At 40.1% G+C, this 25,822-nt stretch overlaps 2 protein-coding genes across 2 annotated transcripts in view; one reads left to right on the top strand and one right to left on the bottom strand.

The window, feature by feature from the left end:
* The window catches only part of FIG4 (FIG4 phosphoinositide 5-phosphatase), a 79,866-nt gene extending 69,061 nt beyond the window's left edge, over positions 1–10,805 (bottom strand). The window contains exon 1 of the mRNA XM_084889872.1: positions 10,507–10,805. Coding sequence (XP_084745998.1) covers positions 10,507–10,572 — 66 coding nt within the window. The 5' untranslated portion in view covers positions 10,573–10,805. The remainder of the gene's footprint in view (positions 1–10,506) is intronic.
* Positions 10,806–10,989: 184 nt separating this feature from the next.
* Positions 10,990–25,822, top strand: part of AK9 (adenylate kinase 9) — a 102,642-nt gene continuing 87,809 nt past the window's right edge. Inside the window, exons 1-6 of the mRNA XM_084889871.1 lie at positions 10,990–11,920; positions 14,720–14,847; positions 15,960–16,023; positions 19,849–19,901; positions 19,991–20,087; positions 22,223–22,335. Coding sequence (XP_084745997.1) covers positions 14,731–14,847; positions 15,960–16,023; positions 19,849–19,901; positions 19,991–20,087; positions 22,223–22,335 — 444 coding nt within the window. The 5' untranslated portion in view covers positions 10,990–11,920; positions 14,720–14,730. The remainder of the gene's footprint in view (positions 11,921–14,719; positions 14,848–15,959; positions 16,024–19,848; positions 19,902–19,990; positions 20,088–22,222; positions 22,336–25,822) is intronic.

The raw sequence follows: 25,822 nt of genomic DNA, 5'->3' as shown, positions 1-25,822 counted from the left end.
AAAAAAGCAATTATAATAAAAATTAGTAAACTACCTTGAGACATCCTACCTGGGGCCCTCAAACTTTTTAAAGTGGGGGCCAGATTACGGTCCCTCAGAGAGCTGGAGGGCCGGACTATATGAACTACTAATTCCTACTGTAACACCTTGGCTACGCTCACTGCCCAAAAAACCTGGCGGGCAGGATCAGACTCCCCTGGGGGCTGCATGTGGCCCGCGGGCCGTAGTTTGAAGTCTAGGACCTAGACTATCAAGTGACCAGGACTTGATACACTGGGGAGCAGCTAGAAGGGGAGGGAGGTCAAAGATTCTCAGTGGGCCTCAGCTAATTCCTTCCCTGACATCCTGCCCACCAATGGGAGGAGAGGAATGATCAATGTAATAAAATTAACTTCAGAAGAATGGTTTGTCAACTATACAAGTTTGTTAGCAGAAAAAGGAGCCACCTTCTTGAGGACTTCAGGAAAAACAGTTTCTGGAAGAGGAAATAGAAAGGGCAAAGATATAACAGGGGGAAGGCTGGTATGTTTGTTAGAAAAGCAATAGTAAGTGACAAAATGCTCATAAAACACCTAACAGTGAACAGTGTTAGATACAAAGAAAGCACTGGAAGAGGGTTAGTTCCTTTCTCTGCTTTATGTGTAAGACATCAGCAAGTCTATGCCACTGTTTTGGAGAAAGGAACCAAACTAAGCAAACAAACAAAGAAGCAAACCCTAAACCCAGGAAGGAGAGTACCCCAGAGGAAGAAAAGCATAAGCAGAACCAAAATGCAACCAGAAAATGGAAGAATGTACACATCTATTAGTAATCGGTCTTTCTCCTCAGGAGAGAACGTGTAAATCAGCAACCATGAGTAGTGCGCTATAATAGAGGGGTATGGCCTGGACTGCACAGCAGGGACACTTAATTCATTTGGGGAAGATAGAGCAAGCTATGCAGAGAGGGTGATGCTGTCCTAACATTGATATGCAGGACTTAATGTTGTGAGCCAAAATAGGACCAGTGATACCACCATCTCCACCTACAACAATCCTCTCAGCACTTACCCCACCAAGGCCCTTTTATTTATATCTCAGTGTAATGCTTACTCCTGAGGGCAATGTCTAAATTTGCTTGGGGCATGTCTGCTTCCTTCACCTAATGATATGCAGCTCAGGAGACCGGGGCTAACACCATAAGCTCGGTGATTTTTAATTCTAGCCCAGTTGCACAATCTGGTTCCACCGGTTAGGTGAAAGAACAGCTGCCTGCCACAGGCTGATCACTTAATTTCTACAACATTTACATGAACCCATCTTTTTTTTTTGTTTGCGTAAGCACACAGAAAGATGGCCCTTTTCAGTCAACCACTCAGCAAGGCACGTCACAGCTCTAAGGGAGGTAAAATCCCTGAATGGAATTCCTAGAATTTTAACAGATCCTGGGCACCCTAAAGATTAATTGCAGTAGGATTATGATTTGCCAGTTTGTGACAAATAGATATAATTCCTGAGATCCTAGTGGGCAAATATATCACTGGCTTTTGAGCAGACACACAGGAGGGCAGACCTACATCTCCCATAGCCAGACCCCTCTAAAGCCTCCGGGAAACAGAGGAACCAAAGCTAAAATCCACCCGATTTAGAAGGAGATCTAAGTGGGGAAAAGAAACAGGAAGCGGTCTAACCACCTACATGTTCTCTCTAAAGTGGTCTGAGAATTCTAAAGATGTTTTGTGCAGAGAAGAGCGACCTCGTGTGTAAGAAAACCAGAGTCCTTAGGGGCTAATGTGGACAGAATCACTCTCACACACTGCCCTCTAGTGGGCAGTTGACCATCAACTTTCACCCCCAATTTTTTTTTTTTAAAAAAAGGGGTAACTTCCAGAAAGGCTTCATTTCTACCCGACTTTATTTCCTTCCTATTAACTATATCAACTCTAGAACTATATGTATTCTTGGATGTTGTTACATTTAATATGTTGCTGCAAAATGGATTTCAGCATTTGGGGGGAGGGAGGAGCTAAAAATTGTCCTGAAATACCTTTTCCTTAAATTCTTCTCCACTGTTGATTTTTTCTAATTTTTTATTTTGGAAATTTTTCTAACATACAGTAAGATGAACAGAATATGCAATGAAAACCCAGATACCCTTCACCTAGATTCACCAATGGTTAACATTTTGCTACATTTGTTTACTCCCTTCCTCCCTCCCTCCTGAGATAAGCTTTTTTTCTTCTGAACCATTTGAAAATAGGTTGCAGGTATCATAACACATCGCCCCTAAACATCTGTATTTCCTAGAAATAAGGACCTCCTCTAACATAATCATAAATCTGATACAATATTATCTACATATATTCAAATTTCCCCAAGTGTCCCTATAATATCTGTAATACCTGGTGTTTAAAAAGCCAGAATTCAATGCATTGCATTTATTTACCATGTCTTTTTAAAATATTTTTACCAAGCCCTAGGTGGTTTGGCTCAGTGGATAGAGCATCAGCCTGTGGATTGAATGGTCCTGATTGAAGGGTCCCAGGTTCAATTTCAACCAAGGGCACATGCCTGGGTTGCAGGCTTGATCCCCAGGTGGGGTGTGCAGGAGGCAGCCAATCAATGATTCTCTCTCATCATTGATGTTTCTATCTATCTCTCCCTCTCCCTTCCTCTCTGAAATCAATTTTAAAAATAAAAATAAATAAAATAATATTTTAATCGAGAATAGTCTCCCTGTCTTTGTCTTTCATGACCTCAGCATGTTTAAGGAGTCCACATATTTTTATACCGATTTCCCTGGTTTTCTAATGACATCATTCATTTGACTGTTTATCAGTCAATGTCTCATGTGTGCCAGGCACTAGGCTAGACACCTGAGGGGAAAGGCAAATTGAAGACAGAATTTGGAGATATAACTTGCTGATGAATTAGATTAAAAAGGGGACTGATTGATCCAATTACCTTTGTTTGAGCAACTAGCTAGAAGGTAGTCCCACTTACTGAGGTGGGGATGATTAGAGAAGAAACAGGTTTGAGGGTAAACCAAAAGTTCTATTTACAACATGCCCAAAGAGACCAAATGAGAACTTTGTGTAAATCTGGAGCTCAAAGGACAGATCTTAGTGGGTGTTATCAGCACACATATGACATTTAAAGTCATGGGACTGCTTAAACCTACTAGGGAGGGTGGAAGCAGAGATAGAGCTCCCAAAACTGGTATGAGATACTGCATTATTTAGAGACTGGATATGGGTAGGAACGAGCTGAGAAGACTGAGAGGAAGGGACAGTGATGTCCTAGAAAAACCCAGGACGATGCAGAGCCATCAAAGCAAAGGGAAGAAATCATTTGGAGAAGGAAGGAGTAGTCAAGACCACACCAAATGCAGCTGAGAGATCAAGGCAGCTGAGGAGAGAGAAGAGCCCAAAGTGGCCTGTCCGTGGGCAGTCTCAGTGACAGGGGAGGCAAAAGCCATGACAGAGCTGGTTGAAGAGCAAATAGATAGTCTTCTGGGTAAAGATGGAAGAGTGAACACCTCTGATCCTCCCAAACACCTCACAAAGTAAAGTTTTATAGTAAAGTTTTTTATGTTTGTTTTTTAAACACAGCCTGAAGGACAAAAGGAAGTGTGAAAGAGTTAGGGAGAGAAATGTAATTATTTAAAACTGAAAAACAGCCCTGGCCGGTGTAGCTCAGGTGGCTGGGCATCATCCCATGCGCCAAAAGGTTGCTGGTTAGATTCCAACTCATGGCACACAGGTTGTGGGCTCAGTCCTCAAAAATGAGCATGCGGGAGGCAGCCAATCAATGTTTCACTCTCATAGTGATGTTTCTCTCTCTCCTTCTTCCTCCCTGTCTCTCTAAAAATAAATAAAAAAAAATCTTAATGAAAAACAAAACTAAAAAACATACCTAAGTTGGCAGTGGGGAAGCCAAGTAGCAACCCAATTTACACCACAGAACATCCAAAAAATGTAGAAATTTGTGGCATCTCTTTTTAAAAATATATTTTTTTATTGATTTCAGAGAGGAAGGGAGAGGGAGAGAGAGATAAAAACATCAATGATGAGAGGCAATCATTGATCGGCTGCCTCTGGCATGCCCCCTAACTGGGGATGTAGCCCAAAGCCTGGGCATGTGCCCGACCGACCAACCGACAGACCTGACCGAGAATGAAATCATGACCTCCTGGTCGATGCCCAACCACTGAGCCACACTGGCTGGATTGTGGCATCTGTTATCACTGAAGATAGAAATGTAAAATTTCAGAAAACTAAAGAAAAAAAAAGAAGATAGCACAAGTTTCTAAAGAGGAAACACAGACTTCAAACTAAAGATCAAGTTAAAATAACATTAGAAATTCTCAACAGCAACACTGAAAGGTGAAAGACAAAGACATAATACCTTCAAAATTATAAGGGGCAATTCATTTCAAACTTTAATGTAACATTAAATCTATGACTCAAACATGAGGATAGGAGGAGGGCATACTGTCCATGAACCCTTTCTCATGAAGCCTTTGAAAGAGGTGCTCAACCAAAATGAGGGCAAAAATAAAGAACGAGAGAGACACAGGATCTGGGAAAATAAGGATGCCATCACGAGAGACTCTAGGATGGTGGTGAAGGGAACAGGATTCCAGCTCTGCTGTAGGCCTCAGGAGCAACCAGTCCAGGCATGAGCCATGGCTTCCAGAAGAGGAAACTGATAAGAATACCCAATGTGAACAAATGTGCTGAGAGGAAGCTTCCATATCTGGGAAAGCTGAGGCTGAATCCTATCTAATAAAAGAGTAATATGCAAATTGACCATCACACCTACACACAAGATGGCTGCCCCCATGTGGTCAAAGATCCTGCCCCTATGTGGACACAAGATGGCCAGCAGGGAAGAGCAGTTATGGGCAATCAGGTCAGCAGGGAAAGGCAGTTGTGGGCAATCAGGCCAGCAGGGGAGGGAAATTAGAAGTGAACAGGCCTCCAAGGGAGGACAGTTGGGAGGGACAAGGCCTGTAGGGGAGGGCAGTTGGGGGGGAGGGGAGACAAGGCCTACAGGAGAAGGTAGTTACGGGGGACTAGGCTGCAAGGGAGGACAGTTGTGGGGGACCCGGTCTGAGGGTAGGGCAGTTGGGGGAAACCTGCAGGGGAGGGCTGTTGGGGGGATGGTCCAGGCCTGCAGGGGAGAGCAGTTGGGAGGGACAAGGCCTGCAGGGGAAGGCAATTAGGGATGACCAGGCCAACAGGGGAGGGCAGTTAGGGGTAATCAGGCTGACAGGAGAGCAGTCAGGCATCCATCAGGCCAGCAGGGGAGTGGTTAGGGGTTGAACAGGCTGGCAGGCAGAAGGTTAGAGGCAATCAGGCAGAGGCAGGTGAGCGGTTGGGAGCCAGCAGTCCTGGATTGAAGAGGGGTCCCAGATTGGAGAGGATGCAGGCTGGGCTGAGGGACACCCCCCTCCCCCATGCACAAATTTTATGCACCAGGCCTCTAGTTCATTATAAGTTCTTAGTAGGAACTAGGAATTATAGAAAGAAAGAAAGGACATCTCAAGTACTAGCAGTTTGAAGTTCAAATAATGAAGGTGGAAAGGGAGGTAAACAAAATCCCCAAAAGCAACAGAAAAAGAGCAGTAATTGAAATATACAGGTTTTCCATAAATCAGGCTTGCGTCAGTTGGATAGCCTGAATGCATTCATACATGAAGGTGCAGATGAACCACCTCGGAGGGGGGGGGCGGGGGGGGGACGGGACACCTCTATGTGTTTGCAGATGTGTTGGGGGAAGAGAGCTGGCAAAACCAGTGGTAAAATGCCCTTTAAGATGGAAAATGATCTGAGCATTTGAACGCAGAGCAACAATGTTCAAGAAAATGCTTAAAAATTCATATATAACTTTAACAGTGGTGAATTTACATAAGATGAATGTGTTTCAAAAATATGTACATGAACTCCAAATGGAATATAATAGATAACCCATTTAATAAGAAACTCAGTATCTACTAACATTATCTCCCTTTGTAACGATAGACTAATTAATCACTCACTTCTTATCTGAGGGAAGAAAATCAGCCTTCTTGTAAAAGAAGAAATTTTAGGTTGTCTGTCAGCTTCAATTCATGTTAACCTTCACTTGAACTTTCAGAATAAAGATGATGCTTTTAAAGATCACCATGAAGTGACTTCTCACAATTTAGCAGTATTTCAGACCTCTCTCTCCACTTATCCCAGCAATCCCACAGTCAGTAATGCAGCCCAGAAAGGGAAATGGGCCCTTGACAGTCAAAAGGGATGTCTGCAAATTCACTCTTTATAGATCCAGAGCTTTACTGATGGGGACGCTTCCAGTCCCCTCCAGAAACAAGTGTGAAACTTGGGCACTTCCAACCACACCTTCCAAATCAACTATGTTTCTCCCTCCCACTTACATGATTGAGTCCCCTGCGCCAAACCCTTAGCCAACCACATTCTATATTGTTCTATTCCATTCCCTAATTACCCAGATCAAGGCTAATATCAAGGCTAATTAAGCAAGCTGTATTCCTCATGATGCGGTTCTTACTTGCTTTATTCTATTTTGTATGACTGGGGTGAGGAGGAAGAAGACGCTTTCTTTGGAACAAGGCAGGAATTAAATAAATGCATACCTACCTGCATACATAGCTACAAACAATTTTGAACTAGCAGGAATAAAGACTGTCCTAAAATCTCATTCCTACAAAATACACATGCAGACACAAAAATCTGCCACCGTTCTGTTTAGCTACCGATTTTTAAGTCAACTGCTATATTGTCACTTATTGCAATGGTAAGACCCCTAGGGCATCAGACATTAACCAACAGCTGTACATTGGAAAACATATGAAGCAAGCTGCTGTTTCATTCATGATAACTTCAGGTTATTCAATTTCTTATGGACAGCTCCTAGTTGCACTGAGCTGCACGAGTGTTAAGGCTGGATCTGGCCTGGGTTTATTTACCTGTAGGCTTGGGTCACAGGACAGGTAAAGGCCAGAGAGGGGTCACAGGAGCCAAAGGGCAGCATGAAGGTGCTGGGTGCCAGAGCCAACAGGTAAGTCTAGGAGAGAGCAGACCCTTCACAAGGGGATAACTACACCTCCTGCATGCTGTCTACCAACCTGCCACTCCAAACACTCCACAAACTCCACCTCCAAGCACAGATAACCATGACTGCCTGGACTTCACCCAATTAGCCTTCTAAATGAAGGCTTAAGACAAGAGACGGCCCATCTTGTCCACTGTCTCTTTTATTTTCTAATGTGTGCCCTAATTCCTTCATCGCCAATTAATACACTCTCACCAGCCAAAACAAGAATGCGGTTTCTTTCACATACTGACTGGCAATGACTTTGGTCAATCTTTCTTTTTTTAAAAAATATATTTTATTGATTTTCCACGGAGTTTAGAAAGGGAGAGGGATAGAGAGCTAGTAACATCGATGAGAGAGAAACATAGACCAGCTGCCTCTTGCACACCCCCTACGGGGGATGTGCCCGCAATCAATGTACATGCCCTTGACCAGAATCGAACCTGGGACCCGACGCTCTATCTACTGAGCCAAACCGGTTTCGGCGACTTTGGTCAATCTTTCAAACCTTTGCCATTCTAACACATAAAAAATATAAATATTTTTTTCATTTTATTGCCTTAATAGCAAGTTGAGTATCTTTTCATAAACATACTTCCTTTTGGCAAATTACCAATTCGTGCCCTTGTCCTTTTTTTGTCAGGTGTTCTTTTTTAAACGAATTTACAAAAGTTTTTGCATATAAGAATATAGTACTTAATCTGTTGTTCAGGCTAATACTTACTCCATAGTCTTTTTTGACTATTCTCCTATTTACATGTATGGATTTGAATGTTTTTCTGCTTGTTTGTTAATCCTCACCCAAGGATATTTTTCCATTGATCTTTTAGAGAGAGTGGAAGAGAAAGGGAAAAACAGAAAAACATAAATATGAGAAAAACACATCAATTGGTTGCCTCTTTCACGCACCCTGAGCAGGGGCCAGGCCAGGGAGAAATTAACCGGCCCTTAACCAGAATCAGACCCAGGACCTTTTGGCTCACAGGCCAACACTCTGTCCACTGAGCCAAACCAGCTAGGGCTAAATGTTTTTATTAGAAAAGAAAAAAATTGCCAAGACCGGTTTGGCTCAATGGATAGAGCATCGGCTTGGGGACTGAAGGGTCCCGGGTTCGATACCGGTCAAGGGCATGTACATTGGTTGTGGGCATATCCCCAGTAGGGGGTGTGCAAGAGGCAGCTGATCGATGACTCTCTCTCATCGATGTTTCTAGCTCTCTATCTCTCTCCCTTTCTCTCTGTACAAAATCAATAAAATATATTTTTAAAAAAAGAAAAAAGAAAAAAAAGAAAAGAAAAAAATTAAGTCAATGATCTAAATGTCTACCTTATGAAGCTAGAAAAAAAAATGAATGGATTAATCCAAAACGCATAAGAGAAAGAAAGTAATAAGCTTAAGAACAGAAATTGATGAAATAAAAAACAAACAACAGAAAGAATTAACAAAGTCAAAAGTTGATTCTTTTTTTTAATTTTTTTTCTTTATTGATTAAGGTATTGCATATGTGTCCTTATCCTCCCATTGCCCCTCATCCTCCCCGCACTATCGAGCAGACCATCAAACCTTAGAGAGAAGGTAGGGGAGGGTGGAGAGAGCAACCAAAGAACTTGTATGCATGCATATGCGCCAAACCAATGGACGCAGACAACAGGGAAGTGAGGGCATGCATGGGGTGGGGGTGGGGGGCAATGGGATGATAAGGACACATATGTAATACCTTAATCATAAAGAAAAAAAATAAAAAATAGATAAGTTAGACTTTATTAAAATTTAAAACGCCTGCACATTGGAAGATCATTAATATAATGTATACATAGATCAAATCATCTCATTGTATACTTTAAATATTTTACATATTGTTGATTATACCTCCAAGAAGCTGAAGAAAACTGTCATTAAGAAATGAATAGGCAAGCCACTAACTGAAAGAAAATTTTACAAAGATATAAGCAGAAAGATTTTTTTTGAGAAATAAGCTTAAAGGTTAAGGGATGTCAGTAACTTAGAAAAAGGTATAAAATTAATGGCAACTAAGTAGATCCTATGAGTTAAAAAAAACAAAACAAAACAAAAAAAACTGTAAGCCCAGCTGGTGTGGCTCAATATTGAGGGTCAACCCATGAACCAGGAAGTCACAGTTGGATTTGCACATGCCTGGGTTTGGGGCTCGATCCCGAAAAGGGGATGTGCAGGAGGCAGCCAATCAATGATTCTATCTCGTCATTGATATTTCTATCTCCCTTTCTCTCAGAAATCAATATATATTGTATATATAAACTGTAGCCGCTATGAGGACCAGCAGTTTTGCCAAGAGGAGAAGGGATAGGACATTACAAGATGAAAGAACAGCAAACACAGAGAAAGGAAGTTGAAAGAAATACAATTTTACTGAAGAATAAGGCACAGCAAAGAACATATCCAATCCTCAGTAAATGTTTGCTGGATTGATATTAAATTAGATATAAGACTGGACAGACCAGTTGAGGACCAATCATATATGGCTTTTAATGACAAACTAAGGAATCCAGCGTTTATTCTCCTCAGAATGGGGACCACTGAAGGTTGGGGCAGACGAGCTCTCTGGTACTAATTGTGATTTAGAAAGAACACTAACATCTCAGCCAGGGCTCTTGAATGCTCTGCTTATTAACGGGGTGAAATTTCGGTATAGTATTTATATTTTTTAACTAATCTATCCTACGTCTCCATTAACCAGCCCATTATACAGAAAGCAGAAGGTTTTGCTTCAATGTTAAAACAATACTTCTGTATGACTCTACTCAAAGAACGAAATATTTGCAAATGCCCCATATTAGATAATTTCATCTTCTGGTCTGGATCCAAGCAAAGTTCATCTGGGGTCAACAGTGCTTCTACACTAATGATGACCGTAGGCAGACATGCTATCAGGACCATGATAAAACTGAGAAACTGCTAAGTACCTTCTTGTACTCTATCTAATGAAGACAACCCAAGTTCCATTTAATGTGCTTTTCAAGACGTTCCATCGCATAAGAAATCTTGTTTTATGCAATCTTGCTGTCATGAAGTGTAATTTTAAACACAGACCCTAAAACCCAATTTAGAAAAGCTATGCTTTATTTTCCAACCACGCAGTACCCATGCCTGTACTGTAACTAGTGAACCACAGAACTCGAATAAACTTTTTGAAAGTTTAAAAGAATTCAGGAACTCCTACAAAACATCATGAACATGGTCTGAGATGCTACAAGCACCTGTTTCCCATGTGTTCCAACCGCATCTTTTCCGTGGAAACACGTACCAGCAAAAGCACCAGAGTCTTGGATGCAAAGCCCATTCCCCAAGGCTGGGATTAGGGTAAGGGGGTGCTACCTTCGCCCTCCGGTCCACTCCCACTCGCCCTCCATCCTCCCGCCCGCACCCCAGGCGCCGGGTACTCACAGCTCTGGTCTCATACAGAACCAGCTTCTGCACGGAGCTTATGATGGGGGCGGCGGCCACGGGCATGGCCCCCGCAAATAGGAGCCCCCACGACAGGGCACCAGGCCGCAGCCCAAATAGCCACAGCCTCCGGATCGCCCCAAAAAGACCAGAAAGAAGACACCTCGGACCCTAGACACCAGGTCCAGCCGGGATGATCACCTCCTGGGCACTAAAGATAAAGATAAATTTGCATTTGACAGGCTTCAGCCCCGAGTTTCCGGATCCCGATGCCCCACCTCCAGGCAAGCCCCACCCCAGGACCAGCGGGGCGGGGTCGGAGGTTGTACCATAGAGAGGCTGCACCCTAGAGAGGCCGTACCATAGAGAGAGGCCGTACCCTAGAGAGGCCGGGTTCCCATGCCTGCGTGCTGCTGGGAGAGGACGAGAAGGGCGCCATCTTTGGTGCGGGCGGAAGGGAAACAATGGGCGGAGACGGTGCCAAGTCCGTTGAGTCCCTTGTCTGACTAACCTTTGGAAAAAGGGAAGGATTGGAACTGGGTTGCTTCTTTTGAAGCGCTTCCCCGAGTTGCAGACAGACCCATTCCCAAGTGGGTCTGTTTATTTCTCCCCTCCTGTCTACTTCTGCCTTTATTTTCCTGGGAACCTGCTTTGGGAGGGTGCTTCGCTGATGTGGGTGTTTGCCCCTCACATCTCTTTGTCGCCTGTTTTACCCTTATCGTCCAGCGGGTGTATGCTTCTGGACTTTTTTTAAATCACCTGAAGTTGGCCGCGTTGGGCTTGCCATCTATTTGTGCCCGAGGCTAACCATTTGTAAATTCTACACTTGGGCTGGGAGGGTCCAGCGGCCGCCGTGCAGTGCAGCGAGCATAAATGGGCGATGCATGTACCCTCTCCTATAGTTGCGGAAAGCAGTGTACTGTAATTATGAACACAAATTTAGGTACAAAAGTGAATATTTAAAATAAATCACAGTGAACAGCATAGACTGATGAACAAGAACAGACCCAGAGTTAAGGAGCCGTGGGTCAGACTGCTGGACCTCAAAGGGAGGGTGGGGATAAAAGGGAGAGATCAAAGGATTTATGTGCACACATAGGAGCCTAACCAGTGGTCAAGGACAATAGGGGGGGTGGGGTCATGAGTGGAAGGGAGATTGGAATGGGGGGTTGAGGACAAATATGTGATACCTTAATCTATTAAAAAAATTTAATAAAAAAAGAATTACAGCCCCACGGCCGATGCCCCGCCCCCAAGCCACCAAGCCCGGAGCTCAGGACCCTCCCCGTCCCCTCCCAAGCTTCCTTGCGCGCTGCGCCTCGGGGGTTCCCCGGGCAACCGCTCAACAGATCCGAGAGGTCCCCGAGGCGGCTGTAGCCCACCTGTGGGGTCCGCTGGGGTCCGCTGCGGCCAGGTAAGTAGGGGTGATAGTTCATTGACCCAATGCATTTTGGTACAGATTGAATGGCATCCCACCTCCTGCGGGGGCTAGTTTCTTTTCTTGCAAAAGTAAACTTCGGAATCTCCACAAATCCCGCTTTTTAAAAAATTTTCCCCTTTCGGAGACAAATTTTTCATTCAACAAACATTTACTGAGCACCTACTATGAGAACATAAGATGAATACTGGAGTGGCAGCTAATCTAGCCTAGGCAGAGTGCAAGATATTCCAGGAGTGGGCCCCCATGTAACCCTCAGGACCCAGGGTTTTCCAACTGCTAAAATTGTAAGGGTGCTTTAAACATATATATTAAATTATAGTATAAACACATAATGTGATATTAGAAACTATATGACATTAGAGATAATATAAATTCAAAGATGAAAAATTACAAAACTTTTAAAACAATCATTTTAAATTTTATTTCACAGTTTGGTATTCCTTTTATTAAGAACTAGTTAGGTGACCGGGTCAGTGTTGGTATTTTGCATTGATTTGGATCTTTTAACTGTGGGAAAATATTTAGTTCTGTTCCATTTATAATGGAAACCAACTCTTCTGAAAATGAGTTAAATATTTGCACAATGTTTTTATTGAGGATAACAACTCTTAAAATATCTGTTGAATTCTGGTCTTCAATCATTATATTATAAATAAGCATTTCTATTTGAACTTTGTCTTGGTTTGGTTCAGCCAAAAACAGATCCTGAGACAAAAATTTGAATTCAAATAGCTCCTATGCGGAATACTCCCGAAAACAACAGGGAAGTGAAGGAAGCTAATAAAGGGATTATTATCAAACAAATTTCTCTATGCGCTGAATTCACTGCAGAATTCACTTGGATGAGTGGATGTCTGTTATTTTCTCTTTTTTTTTAAATATATTTTATTGATTTTTTACAGAGAGGAAGAGAAAGGGATAGAGAGTTAGAAACATTGATGAGAGAGAATCATCCATCAGCTGCCTCCTGCATACCCCCTACTGGAGATGTGCCCGCAACCAAGGTACATGCCCTTAACCGGAATCGAACCCGGGACTCTTCAGTCCGCAAGCCAACGCTCTATCCACTGAGCCAAACCGGTTTCAGCATGAGCGCTGACATCTTATGGCTGTGGGCACCACCATCTTTGAGGGCATGGCAGTCAATTAGCATATTCACTCCTTATTGGTTGTGGGCACCACCATCTTTGCAATTGTGTAATGTTCAATTAACATATTCCTTCTTTATTAGATAGGATAACAAATAACCACAAATTTACCATTTTAAAACACGAATTTGCCAGCTGACATGGCTCAGTAGTTGAGCATCAACCTATGAGCCAGGAGGTCAGGGTTCAATTCCCTGTCAGGACATATGCCTGGGTTGCAGGCTCAATCCCCCAACAAGGGGCATGTAGGAGGCAACTAATCAATGTTTCTCTCTCATCTCTGATGTTTCTCCCTCTTCCTTCCTCTCTGAAATAAAAATCTTGTTCATGAATGAAATTGGCACATAATTATGCTTTTTCACACTATTCTCTTTTTTAAGTATGGAGGTTATATGAAACCCATAATTTATGTAGGGAGTCTACACTTTACCTTTTTTCTGAAAGAGAGTCTATAAGATTGTAAGACATGGAGCTCTTTAATAAAACCATCTGGTTTCTTTGTGGGAAGATTTTTAGCTACTGACCCCATTTCCTTAATGGTTAAAGAATCACTTAGGTTTTTCTTTTTCTTTTTTTCCCTTAAGAAACTGATTTTCCTAAGAATTTATCCATTTTGTTTGTTTTAAAATATATTTTGGATAACTGTGTTATGATATTCTTTTATTATCTATATCTCTTCTTTTCTTATCAGTTTTGACAGTTATTTTACTGTCAGATGTTTTTAAATACTACAATTTCGTTTTGTTGACCCTCTTTATAAAACATTTGTATTTTATTTTATTTTTAAAAATTTTTTTTAATTTTTTGTTTTACTTTTTCAAACTTCTTAAGTTAGGCACTTATTGTCAGACTTTCTTCTATTCTAATGTAAATAAGGCTTCTAAATACTACTTTAGCTATATCTTATGAGTTTTGGTATATATTATGCTCATTATTTTTCAGTTCTATGTATTTTCTCATTTTAATTGGGATTTATTTTATTTTATTTATTTTTTTATTTTTAAATATATTTTTATTGATTTTGTACAGAGAGGAAGGGAGAGAGATAGAGAGTTAGAAACACTGATGAGAGAGAGTCATCGATCAGCTGCCTCTTGCACACCCCCTACTGGGGATATGCCAGCAACCAAGGTACATGCCCTTGACCGGAATCGAACCCGGGACCTTTCAGTCCCCACGCCGATGCTCTATCTACTGAGCCAAACCGGTTTTGGCCTGGGATTTATTTTAGAGCCATGGATAGTCCCTACATACAAAGACATACAAAAATAGATACGTGTATATGTATAACATATTCAATTTGATCTTTAAAAAAATGCAACATCATAACATATATGTATATGTGTACATATATGTATTTTTTCCTTTAGTCTTTCAGAAAACTTTATTTTAGCTTTTTTACAGCATATAACTGGATTTTGCTATTTATCTCAAACTAAGACCCTATTATTATTTTAATACATGAGCTTAACTTATTTCCAATTATTAGCAAAAACCATGTATTTAGTGGTATGAAATGGCTTCTGGGCTAAGTAAATTTATAGGGTATTTTAGTTCTCCCTAGCCTACCTACCTATTCCAACTAAATTAGACACTTTAATAATCCTACTCTTTCTTATTACAGTATTTTGCATTATGACTTCTCAAGAGAAGATAGAAGAATATCCTTTTGTGGATATATTTAATGAAGATGAAGCTGAAAAAAACTTTATGTTATCTAAACCTGTTTGCTTTGTTGTATTTGGGAAACCAGTAAGTTATCACTTCTAATTTATTTAGTATAATTTTAAAAAACATTTTATTGAAGGATAATAAGCATACAGAAAATGACTCCTAGATATACACCTGGGTGGTTTTGCATGAACCGCACACCCTCAGATAGAGACACTGAACATGACAGCACTCCAGACCCTCACACTCTCTTCCTAAACACCTACTAGAGTATCTAATAACTTAGTTAATTTGGCCAGTTTTTGGTCTGTTTTCTTTTCCATGTGTAAATAATTTTTATTTTTCAATTACAGTTGACACACATTATTATATTAGTTTCACGTATACACTCCAGTGATTAGACATTACGTAACTTACTATTTGAAGGGGGGACAATATTAGGACAAATGGGAGGTTCTCCCATTAATATCTAAAGCTACTGGGAGGCAAGGTGCCTCACCTTTGGCACAGTGTGTCAGTGGACTTACGCATTGTCTTTCCACAAAACAGGAAGAAACCAAAAATGGTTGTTGTAAGACAGCTTGCCTTTCTAAGCAGTCTAGTAAGGCCCTCTAGATGAGAGCTATGTTCAGCCACAGAGCTAGTTGGTAGCTACCATTTGGGGGCCAGAGATGGTGAATTAAAGAGCCGCTTCAGAACAGCAGAGGCCAAAGGCTGGATCCTGCCAATAATTTTATTATGTTTTTAAAAACATAACAGAGTTTAAAAAATCAACAGTGAAAGTAATCAGATGCAACTGATACTTCATTAAAGTGATCTTTTATCTTCAGAGTATGATACTTTAAGGTGTTCATTAAGAAAGACTTTTTTCTATTGAAAGTTACTAAATGAAAGACTCAAAACATTCATGATTATGAACTTCTAGAAGGAAATAAATAAAATGATGAATCTCAATATAATCACAATGATTTATAATCGAAACTATAAAAGTTGATATTCAAAAGTGTTTAATGGGTGGAATATCACTTTGGTACAGCTTCCTAATTTTTCGGGTATATTCTTCATTTATTTTGGAAAATAGTTTACTTGATAATAATAACTGTCAATAGAATCTTTTAAAATTAGAATATCTGTTCCACTGGCAAATAGCAAATAGCTATTTTACTGAGTTTTAAATAATCTTTCTATTTAAGGGTGTTGGGAAGACAACATTAGCCCGTCATATAGCACAAGAATGGAAATGTATTCGTGTAGAAGGTAAATTTTACTTTCCTTACCCTCCCCCCAATATTTTAGTATAATAACTTTCAAATATTATACAATGAACACTCATATAACCTGTGACTAACATTTTGCTTTATCATACATCACTATCATCCCAGTGAATTATCTTGATAATAACATCAAACATGTTTTGCCCTAACAAAACTAGTTAGTCCTAATTTTTGTTCATAGAATTTAGGAGGGTTTATAAAGGGTCTTTGACTCCATTCTATTGCTTCTGCTTCCAATTCTCTGATTTTATAATTTAGAACTGTTGAGGATATGTGTCTTTGGAATGTCTTCCTATGAAAAATGAAAAGAGAAGAAACTCACAACTGCTCTTGGGAATATTTTCCAGGTCTTAATTATCTTCAGTGATAAATTTTTAAAATTATTTATAAATTGACTTACATTCTTTCCAATATATAAGACAAGGATAGATGTTTTTATATATAATATTCTGTTAATTAATACAACTAATTATGCCCTCATAGAAAAACAATTTACAAAAGTAGAAACAACAATAGACAAATATAAGAAAAAAGGAGTTTAACCTCATTGTTATTCAAAGAAATGCTAATTTAAATAACACTGATCCATATTTGCCTATCAAGTTGGCAGTAAATTTTTAAACTTTCTATAATCATTGTTTGCAAGAATTGATGAAATGAACATTCCATGGGCTGTTCGTGAAATTGGATACACTTTTGGGGGGGAACAATTCAATAAACATACAAATTTTTTTAAAACTTTCCTGTTTGATTGAAAAATTTATTTGTATGAAATCTTAAAAAATATCAAATGTTCTATAGATTATTAGCATCTAGGGGCATAATATAGCTCCTAGGTCCTCCGTTGTCATTTCTATCCCAGAATATCTTCCTGCAAGGGATGGAATATTTCCTCTTAAAAAGGAAACACTTGCCCAGCTGGTGTTGCTCAGTGATTAAGCATTGATTCATAAACCAAGAGGTCATGGTTCAATTCCTGGTGAGGTCACATGCCTGGGCTGCAGGCTTGATTCCAAGTAGGTAGTGTACGGAGGCAGTTGATCAATGTTTCTATCTCTCTATCCTTCACCCTTCCTCTCTCTAAAAATCAATAAGAGAGAAACCAAGAGGGCAGCATAGGTAAACACCTAAACTTCTGCTTTGCACAACAATTTCAAAACTACAACTAAAAGACAAAACAGACATCATCCAGAATCACAGAAAGGCTGGCTGAGTGGAAATTCTACAACTAGAAGGAAGGAGAAAAGCATACTGAGACTCACAGGAGCTACGAAAGGCAGAGGTACAGAGGCACGTGTGTGCAGAGAGGGCTGGCAACTGAGTACGTGGCTGGCTTTCTCAATCAGGAGGGAGACAAAAGCTCCCAACAGCTCTGAACTCCAGTTCTTGGCGAGACTCTGGGGACCCAGACTCATTCAGGGAAAACTGGACTGTTGGCATCAGGCAAAACTCGAGGGTGGCTTTCTCTCAGAGTTGCTTGCAGTGATTACCAAGGAACACTGAAACACAGGGGCCTCTTAGGACAGAGCTGATGGGAATCCATCGATGTTTGCTCCAGCTTGAGATTCTGCCCTATCCAAGCTGTTCAGATTATTACAATTGTTCCTCTTTTGTCTCTCCATAGCTCCCTTCTATTGTACTTGGTTCCCATCCCTCTGCCCTTACCCCCTATCCTCACTGTCCTCATCCATAGGACAGTGAGGATGGGGGGTAAGGGCAGAGGGATGGGAACCAAGTAGAAGCTGAGCACAGAGGCTTTTGCAAGTCTTGTTTCATAAGGGTGTTTCCAGCACAGAGGTTCTCCCAGAGTAGACACAGCTTATCCTCACAGCCAGTTGCCCTGGAGGACAATTCCTCCCAGTGATACCAACAACAATCAAGGCTTAACTACAATAAGACTGTGCACACAGCTCATTAAGGTGTGCACCAAGAGTGTCTACCTCAGGTAACTGGGGAGGCTGAGCCACTGGACCCTATAGGACACACAGCACACAAAGCCACTCTATCAACTCAGGGAAGCAACCAAAATGCAGAGACAAAGAAACAGATCACAAATGAAAGAAATGGAGGAAAGCAAATGACTGGATATAGAGTTCAAAACCACAGTTATAAGGTTTTTAAAGAATTTTCTAGAAAAGACTGATACGTTTAGCGAAAAGGACCAACTAGAAATTAAGCATACACTGACTAGAATAAAAAATATTATACAGAGATTCAACAGAAGACTAGAGGATCGCAAGAACCTAGTCAAAGATTTGAAATACAAAAAAGCAAAAACACCCAACTGGAAAAGAAAAAAGAATCCAAAAATATGAAGATAGTGTAAGGAGCCTCTGGGACAACTTCAAGTGTACCAACATCAGAATTATGGGGTGCCCAAAGAAGAGAGAGAGCAAGATACTGAAAACCTATTTAAAGAAATAATGACAGAAAACTTCCCCCACCTGGTGAAATAAATGGACTTACAAGTCCAAGAAGCTCACAGAACCCCAAACAAAAGGAATCCAAAGAGGACCACACCAAGACACATTATAATTAAAATGCCAAGAGCAAAAGACAAAGAGAGAATATTAAAAGCAGCAAGAGAAAAACAGTTAGTTACCTACAAGGGACCACCCATTCGATTGTCAGCTGATTTTGCAATAGAAACTATGCAGGCCAGACAGGAGTGGCAAGAAATATTCAAAGTAATGAATAGCAAAAACCTACAACCAAGATTACCCAGCAAAGCTATCATTTAGAATTGAAGGCAGATAAAGAGCTTCACAGATAAGAAAAAGTTAAAGGTGTTCATCATCACCAAACCAGTATTATATGAAATGCTGAAAGGTATTCTTTAAGAAGAGGAAGAAGAAGAAAAAGGTAAAGATAAAAATTATGAACAACAAATACATATCTAAAAATCAAGTGAAAAAAAAAATACTCTGAACTCCAGTTCCAGGCAAGACTCTGGGAACCCAGACTCATTCGGGGAAAACTGGACTGTCTGGCAGCAGGTGAAACTCGAGGGCAGCTTTGATGAACAGAATAAACTGGTGAATATAATGGAATCAGTGGCATAGAAAGGGGGTGGACTGACAGTCCTCAAGGGGAAAAGGGTGTGGAGAGTGTGGGAAGAGACTGGACAAAAATCGTACACCTATGGATGAGGACAGTGAGGATGGGGGGTAAGGGCAGAGGGATGGGAACCAAGTAGAAGGGAGCTATGGAGAGACAAAAGAGGAACAATTGCAATAATCTGAACAATAAAGGTTTATTTTTAAAAATAAATAAATAAAAATAAAAATGTATTTAAAAAAAATAAAAAAGAAACACATTCAAATTTTAGCAAATGGATCACTTTTTCTATCAGTTTTTATCTATTTCATCATTTCTTGATGCATATTTTCCTTTTATATAACCAGCATACAAAATTAATGTGCTCTGGTTTTATAATGGTATGGTTATAAATAATATAGTCCAGATACTTTTGTGCAGTACTTCATAATTTCCAAATCATTATCATATACACAACCTCATGTCATCCTCACGTTCTCTTGCATATTATTCAGGGCATAAGCGCCTGAGGCACGGAGGTGTTTAGGAAGTTAGCTTCCCCAAGATGGTGGAGATGGGTTCTCTGTGGGAAATATTCTGCTGCCTCAACACTTTGGTTAGGCTTAAATGACATAATGTGTATAAACATGCCGTATACTCAAAAGTGATATGCAAATGTTAATCTTCGTTACCGGTTACAAAACACACAAATGTGTTTCTTAATTTGACAATTCTAATACCAGTTTGTGCTAATATTTTGAATACATTTCAGCTCTAACAATTTTGGAAGAACATATTACCAAGGATACTGAAACAGGAGTTATGGTAAACAAATCTAAATTTCAAAGTTATTTTTTTAAAGCTTTGTATCACAGGTACATTATACAGTAATGTAAAATATCTGCTTTTCTTAGTTGCAATCGATGCTGTTCAGTGGTCAAAGCATTCCAGATGAACTTCTCATAAAGCTGATGTTGGAGAAGCTCAACTCCCTAGAAATCGCTCACTTTGGTATGTTTATTTCTGTACATTGGTGGTTATCAGAGCAGCGTTAAAACTGTACTTTTCCCAGCCAGTGTGGCTCAGTGGTTGAGCATGGGCCCATGAACCAGGAGGCAGCCCATCGATGTTTCTCTTTCATCAATATTTCTACCTCTCTAGCCTTTTCCTTTCCTATCTCTAAAATCAATTTTAAAAAATTAAACAAAAAAACAAACAAACAAAAAAAAGTTGTGCTTTGTCTGAGGCAGAGGCAATGTCTGGAGTTGCTCTTTCTTTTGCCCTGGCACAGGTCCCAGGGCCTGAATTCAATTCAGTACCTCAGATAGTTTTGCTTATTTACCTGTTTTTATTTTGTATACTATATTTTTGTAAAAACAAATTAACTTCATATGATCCAGTCTTCTTTTAGCATTGTGTTTTTCAGCAAAAGCTTCAAAAATCTGCTGTGGTCCTTCTCACAGTGCTGACAGCTTCTGCTGACTGTTTTCCCATTCACCCTGAGTTTGGTTACTAAATTCTGCCAATGGGTTATTTAGGTTTCTCCGTATTAATCCACACTTCTCAGGCAGGAATGGAAATGAGAATAGCCCCAGCTTACCTTCTGGCTCTAGTTATTGGTTGGCTTCAGTTTGTTCACCCAGCTTACCCGCTGACTGTGGGCCTGAGGAGTCTCCCTGCATTCCAACAGGTGCTGAACAGGGGCTTTGGAATTATTTGATGGGAGGGGTGAGCTGGCTTGAATTCAATCTAGGGTTGATCAAGCTGCCTCATTCACAGCAGCACCCACCTTTGTGATGTGTCAGACCTGGACATTAACACCAGCCATCAGCTCCCAGAGGAGGCACTGGTCAAAGTCTTAGAAAAAAAAGTTCAAAAGAAGCTGTTAATCAAGTGAGGACTAGAGAATGATGGGAACCAAACCAAACTAGGGAGTGCTGAGACAGGAAAGCAAAAAAGCAAGAACAGCAGGAGGAGGCAAGCAAAGAAAGGCCTGGCTCGGTTCCTGAGACAAGAGCAGCTGCGTGCATGCCTGTATTTCTGCAGTGGTACCTTGGGCTCATTAAAATGGCCTCAAATAGAATGAATGCCTCAGGATGCCACCTCTCTTTCAAAGTGTTTCAAAGACAACAGCAGGAACAAATGAGGAAGCAAAAGCCAAGTTGGAAACTAAGGGTTATAGTAAAACAGGAGAGAATCATGATATAACTCATATATCCAAAGCCAAGATGACAGATCTCCCTTTCTGTTTAGGGTTGCTTCTCTGATAGCATCCAATGCATAGAGGCAAAAAGTAAAGTGAAAAAGTTTAGGAGAAACTGACACATTTAATGAGGTTTTGGATTACCATGGGAGTTGTTGATCTGATTTTTTAAAAAATAAAATATTGTGATCTATACTTTCTTAAGTGAGGATTTTGAGGTTGGCTTATGAAACACGTTTATTCATTTACCAACAGATGCTTAGTAGCTTTTTTTATTATGGTATTCTAGGCATTGTATAGAAGTTCTCAAGACTCCATTACACTTATAAGAATTGTTGAGGCTCCAAAGGAGCTTTTACTTATGGGTTATATCTATCGGTATTTACCTTATTAGAAATTAAAACTAGAAAATGTTTAAAATATTTATTTAAAAAACAGCTCCATGTTAACATAAATAGCATATTTTATAAAAATAATCGTATTATTCAAGGCAAAATATTTAGTGTTAAGAGTGATATTGTATTTTTTCAAATTTCTTTAATGTCTGGCTTAAGAAAAGACCTGGCTGAATTCTCACATCTGCTTTTGCTTAGTTTGTTGCAGTATATTGTTTTTGTTGAAGTACATGAAGAAAATCCAGCTTCACACAATGGTAATTGGAAAAGAAAGGGTATTTTAATAGTCTTTAGGATAATTATGGATATTCTTTATCCTACACCAAATCAGGAGCCTTGGCCAGTTTCTCAATGGTTAGAGCATTGGTCTGTGGATCCGAAGGGTCTCAGATTTGATTCCCTGTCAAGGGCATGTACCTCTGTTGCAGGTACCATCCCTTGCATTAGTGTTCATCAGTAATTGGATTATATTTTATAAAGCAATAATAATAATTCCATGATTTCACATGGGTAATATAAAACTTTAAAAATTATATTTTACCCTACAGGTTATATTATCACTGAAATACCAACACTTGCAGAGGAGGCCTTGACTACTTTGCAGCAAATAGCCTTAATTAAAAATCTAGATTTGAAACCTGATATTATAATCAATATTAAGGTAAGAAGTTGTTTTCTAATATAGTTAACCATTGTTTTTGATGAAAGTGAAATGAAGGACTGTTTATAAAAATTTTAAGTAGTCAGCCGAAACCAGTTTGGCTCAGTGGTAGAGCGTCGGTCTGCGGACTGAAAGGTCCCAGGTTCGATTCCGGTCAAGGGCATGTACATTGGTTGTGAGCACATCCCCGGTGGGAAGTGTGCAGGAGGAAGCTGGTCGATATGTCTCTCTCATAGACGTTTCTAGCTCTCTATCTCTCTCCCTTCCTCTCTGTAAAAAATCAATAAAATATATTTTTAAAAATTTTTTAAGTAGCCAGGGGAATGCTAATTTATGCATCAGTCCTGGGGAGCTATACTTTCTTATGCCTCTGTGCTTTTGCACCTGCAGCTCTATCCACAGTGGACACCCACTTGCCTCTTGTCATCCTTTGAAAGTCAGTCAGGCATCATCTCTTCTAGAACTTCCCCCAGGGTGACCTCCTATACACCAACACACCCATTAACTAATTCATTCTCTCTCCCAGCTTCCCCAACACATTGCTACAGGAAAGTTTAATACATCTTTGATGACCATTCACATTAATCTCATCTCTCTATCACATTACCTCACTATATTGTCATTGACTATTTTCCCTCTGGACTTGAAAGCAGGAACCATGTCTTACATAAACTAGCTCAATATCTGGCTCTTAGTTGACACCTAATATGTTTTCCAGTTAAATGAAATAAAAGAACAAACAAATGATTTGGACATATGAATGCTAAAGAACTAGATTGATTAAGAATTAAGGCTGGATCCTGTTCCCAATTCTCTCCTTTCTCATTGGTAAACACATTTAGGAGCCTTAATTTTCTCTTTACAAAGATGATGATAACTGCCTCCCGAGGTTTTGATAAGAATACAGTGAGTTGAGGATGATTTGTTTATATAAAAATGAATGATGCCCTAGCTGGTTTGGCTAGTGGATAGAGTATCGGCCTGCAGACTGAAGGGTCCAAGGTTCGATTCCAGTCAAGGGCACATGCCTTATTTTCAGGCTTGGTCCCCAGGGGGGGAATGTGCTGGAGGCAGCCAGTCGATGACTCTCATCATTAATGTTTCTGTCTCTCTCTCCCTCTCCCTTCCTCTCTGAAATCAATAAAAATATATTTTTTAAAAAAGAAAGAAAAGAAAATGAATGATAAGCTTTTGTATTCACCCCTGCCTGATTCTCCAAAAGGCTTGACAGCTCAAAATAAATTAGATAGTTCTCAATTCAGGTGTTGGGACCCAGTGGTGTGTGGAGGTCAGCATGAGAGAGGGGTGGCATGGTAGTGCTGAGCACACAGTCCCAGCCACAGGTCATGGTCAGAGGCCAATCAAAATCCCTGTGATCTTGAGACTGTCACATGTGTATAATGGAGAGAAGAAAAGATCTCAATTAACTGAAGCCAAATATAATGTCCAAGCCATGGAAAAGACAGATTGTATAGGAATTTTAAAACTCAGTGGAACAAGAGCACACAAGCTATTGTGCCAAATGCTTACTAAATTTTGGGGCATCAATTTGGTTCTAAGTTTGATGAGCCAGAATAGAAGAGGAAGTGTGGAAAGTTGCATAAAATTCACATTGCCCATGAAAAGACAAGCAAACCGTTCCTCAGGAAAAGCCAGTCTCATTAAAAAGGAGAGAAATATCTTACATGGATCTTAGTGTAAGGGATTAATGCAGAGAATGAAGTCCTGATCCCCATTTTTAAGTGTGGTAGTGAGTGCCCATGGCGGTTTCTGCAGTGTAATCAGAGAGCCTAATGTGAGACCAAACTCAGTACTACACACACTTCTCTAATGGCTTGCTTTTTATTTGGGGACAAAAGCTGGAATTTCTAGAGAAGAAGTTCTTAGCCTGGGATCCATGAATCCTTCAGTACTTATGAACCTCCTGAAATTATGTTCAAAATTTTATGTGTATGTGCGTTTTTCTGAAATAAAAGCCTACATCTTTCATCATATTCTAAAAGGTCTGTACTACAAAAAAAAAGAAAGAAAAGGAAAAAATGGTTAAGGGCCAGTAATCTACTGCAGCAGTGATTCTCGCAGTATGGTTTCCAAACCAACTGAATCAGCAGCACTCAGAAACTTGATAGAAGTGCATACTCCTGCTGCATTCCTGAAACTAATATAAAATAGTATTGAATGTCAACTGTAATTGAAATTTTTTTTAAAAAAAAAAAAGAAAGAAATGCAAATTCTGTGGTCCCATCTTCGAACTACAAGTCAAAAACTCTGGGGATGTCAACCAGCTATCTGTTGAAAAGCCCTTAAGGTGACCACTGAAGTTTGAGGATCACTGCTCAGAGGCAGATTCACCCCCTTGTTAACCAGTTTCTAAAAGTGAAAACAGGAGACAACTCAAAGCAATAGTCTTTGTCAAGGACCCACAATGTGGGTATTCTGAGTTGTTGAATAAGAGCATAAACATTTTAAAAATTACCTGAATGGGTTGAGATTTTTTGGTGAAAGATTTAGAAGCCTAAATAGAAGTCTTGCCTCAATAAATAGCCCTCCCATCACCACAAAGAGGGGGCCTGAAGAAATCAGAAAGTGAGCAAGGAAGGTCCTAAAGTTTCTTGCTTTCTTTGTTTCTCAAAGTTATGGTACAAGAACTGTCACATGAGAGTCACTGAGAATGCTTGTTAAAATGCCTAAGCCTGCCAAAACCGGTTTGGCTCAGTGGATAGAGCGTCAGCCTGCAGACTGAAGGGTCTGGGGTTCGATTCCGGTCAAGGGCATGTGCCTTGGTTGCGGGCATATTCCCAGTAGGGGGTGTGCAAGAGGCAGCTGATCAATGATTCTCTCTCATCAATGTTTCTAACTCTCTATCCCTTTCTCTTCCTCTCTGTAAAAAATCAATAAAATATATATTTTTTAAATGCCTAAGCCTCACTCCAGACTTAATAAATCACACAGAGGAGCAGGAATTTCTATTTACACGTCCCTATATAAAGTTACACCATAATGTTTGAGAATTCAATGATAAACCATCATCCAGAGTTTTTTATCCTAAACATTATTTGGAGCAGGATTTGTATCCCTAAACCCTATTATCGTAACTAATGTGCCACAGAACATGGGCTATGGACCAGAGCCTGAGTTGTGGGTTGCCCTCATGACATTGTGAGCTGAGACCAAGTCAACCTGCCAGTGCATTTCTTCTCTGATCCCAGAATGGCTTTAATCATAATATGGGATTATTTCTCTCACACAGTTAGTTTGAGAATTGAGTCAAATATTACACATGTGAAAGCACTTTGAAAGGAGGAAATTACTCATAGACTTTGGTTTTGGTTTGTTTCTTTTTACTATCCAGACTCAGTTTTCTCATTTGCAAAATAAGAAGTTTAGACTAGAATAAGTGACCTTTCAGGTCCCATTCATGATTGACATTTTATAAAATACTTCACCCATAAAACTGTAAATATTATAAATGCACAGTCTATTTTTT

This window comes from Pipistrellus hanaki (genome assembly GCF_964339955.1).
Source record: "Pipistrellus hanaki genome assembly, chromosome: 7".
NCBI classification, from domain to species: Eukaryota; Metazoa; Chordata; class Mammalia; order Chiroptera; family Vespertilionidae; genus Pipistrellus; species Pipistrellus hanaki.
This window is presented reverse-complemented; position numbering and strand designations above follow the sequence as displayed.